Source organism: Antrostomus carolinensis, unplaced genomic scaffold (genome assembly GCF_000700745.2).
Source record: "Antrostomus carolinensis isolate BGI_N321 unplaced genomic scaffold, ASM70074v2 scaffold39527, whole genome shotgun sequence".
NCBI lineage: Eukaryota > Metazoa > Chordata > Aves > Caprimulgiformes > Caprimulgidae > Antrostomus > Antrostomus carolinensis.
Window position 1 is genome coordinate 4,987 of NW_010327340.1, and position 1,365 is coordinate 6,351.

At 61.6% G+C, this 1,365-nt stretch overlaps 1 protein-coding gene across 1 annotated transcript in view; it reads left to right on the forward strand.

The window, feature by feature from the left end:
- Nucleotides 1-1,365, forward strand: part of XYLT2 (xylosyltransferase 2) — a gene marked incomplete at its 5' end in the record, with an annotated part of 6,324 nt that overhangs the window by 179 nt on the left and 4,780 nt on the right. Inside the window, 3 exon segments of the mRNA XM_029085935.1 lie at nt 1-283; nt 763-938; nt 1,154-1,163. The exon segment at nt 1-283 is cut by the window's left edge and continues 17 nt beyond it. Coding sequence (XP_028941768.1) covers nt 1-283; nt 763-938; nt 1,154-1,163 — 469 coding nt within the window.

Genomic DNA, 1,365 nt, shown 5'->3' on the forward strand with positions numbered 1-1,365 from the left:
CCGGCCGCCCCGGACCCCTCCAGCCGGAGAAACCTGACAGATCTGCGTGGGGAGGCTCAGCTGGCCGTCTTCCAGCAGGGTGACACGGGCAGCGTGGAGGGGGCTCCCCAGCCCACTGAGAACAGCTTCACCCCCAAGTGTGAAATCACGGGCAAAGACGCCCTCTCGGCGCTGGCCCGGGCCAGCAGTAAGCAGTGCCAACAGGAGATTGCCAACGTGGTGTGTCTGCACCGGGCCGGCAGCCTCATGCCTCAGTCTGTGCCTCGCCACTGCCAGCTCTCAGGTGAGTCCTGCTGGGGTGTTCCCAGTCACCCCTGGGCATTGGGAATATCCCAGCCAGGCACGTGGATCTCCTTCCTTATGTCACCTAACTGTCCCACCTGGCAGAAAGCAGCCTCAGTCTGTCACTGATTCCCAGATTACCACTGTCTCTGTAATCCAATCAAAACTGTGCCAGCCTCCTTAAGCTGGGCTGTTCATCCCAGCCTGTGGTTCCTGCAGAGGTCCAGCTGGATCTTCTGTTTTGAGGGGCCACAGAAGGACACCCTCCCCTTTCCCAACACAGCCCTGTCAGTTTAACACAAGGGGCTGCGTGTGCCACCACGCACTGGCACTGCAGCCTGATGGGCTTGGCCAGAGGCTGAGCTCTTCCCTGCTGTCCTGTGCCTTGCTAAGGTCTCCTGGTTTATCAGGAGCTCTGGGTGTTGGGGCAGTGGGTGCAAAGGCTGGGGGTGGCTGACAGCTCTCCCCCTCCCCATGCAGGCAAGGTCAGCCCTGTCATCCAGTGGGACGAGAGCCGGCTGCAGCAGGCACCCCCCAGCAAACCCGTGCGCATCGCCTACATGCTGGTTGTGCACGGCAGGGCCATTCGCCAGCTGAAGCGGCTCATCAAGGCTGTGTACCACCAGCAGCACTTCTTCTACATCCACGTCGACAAGGTATGTGGCAGGGGCGAGGGGAGGGGATGGGTCACCAGCACAGGGGGCAGAGCTGGGTCATGGGTGGGTGGTGAGCAGAGAAAGTGGCCGGGTAGGGTTTGTCCTCACTGCTGGTGGAGCTGTGACCCTCCCACTGCTATTTCTGCAACCCCAGGGAAGCAGGATCTATCCCCCCTGCCCAGAGCAGTCTTGTCTTGGTGCTCCCCTCCCTTTAGAGGCAGAGCTGGGTCATGGGTGGGTGGTGAGCAGAGAAAGTGGCCGGGTAGGGTTTGTCCTCGCTGCTGGTGGAGCTGTGACCCTCCCACTGCTATTTCTGCAACCCCAGGGAAGCAGGATCTATCCCCCCTGCCCAGAGCAGTCTTGTCTTGGTGCTCCCCTCCCTTTAGAGGCTGCTGTGAGGGCTGATCCCGGGCTGGGGGCAAGGGGG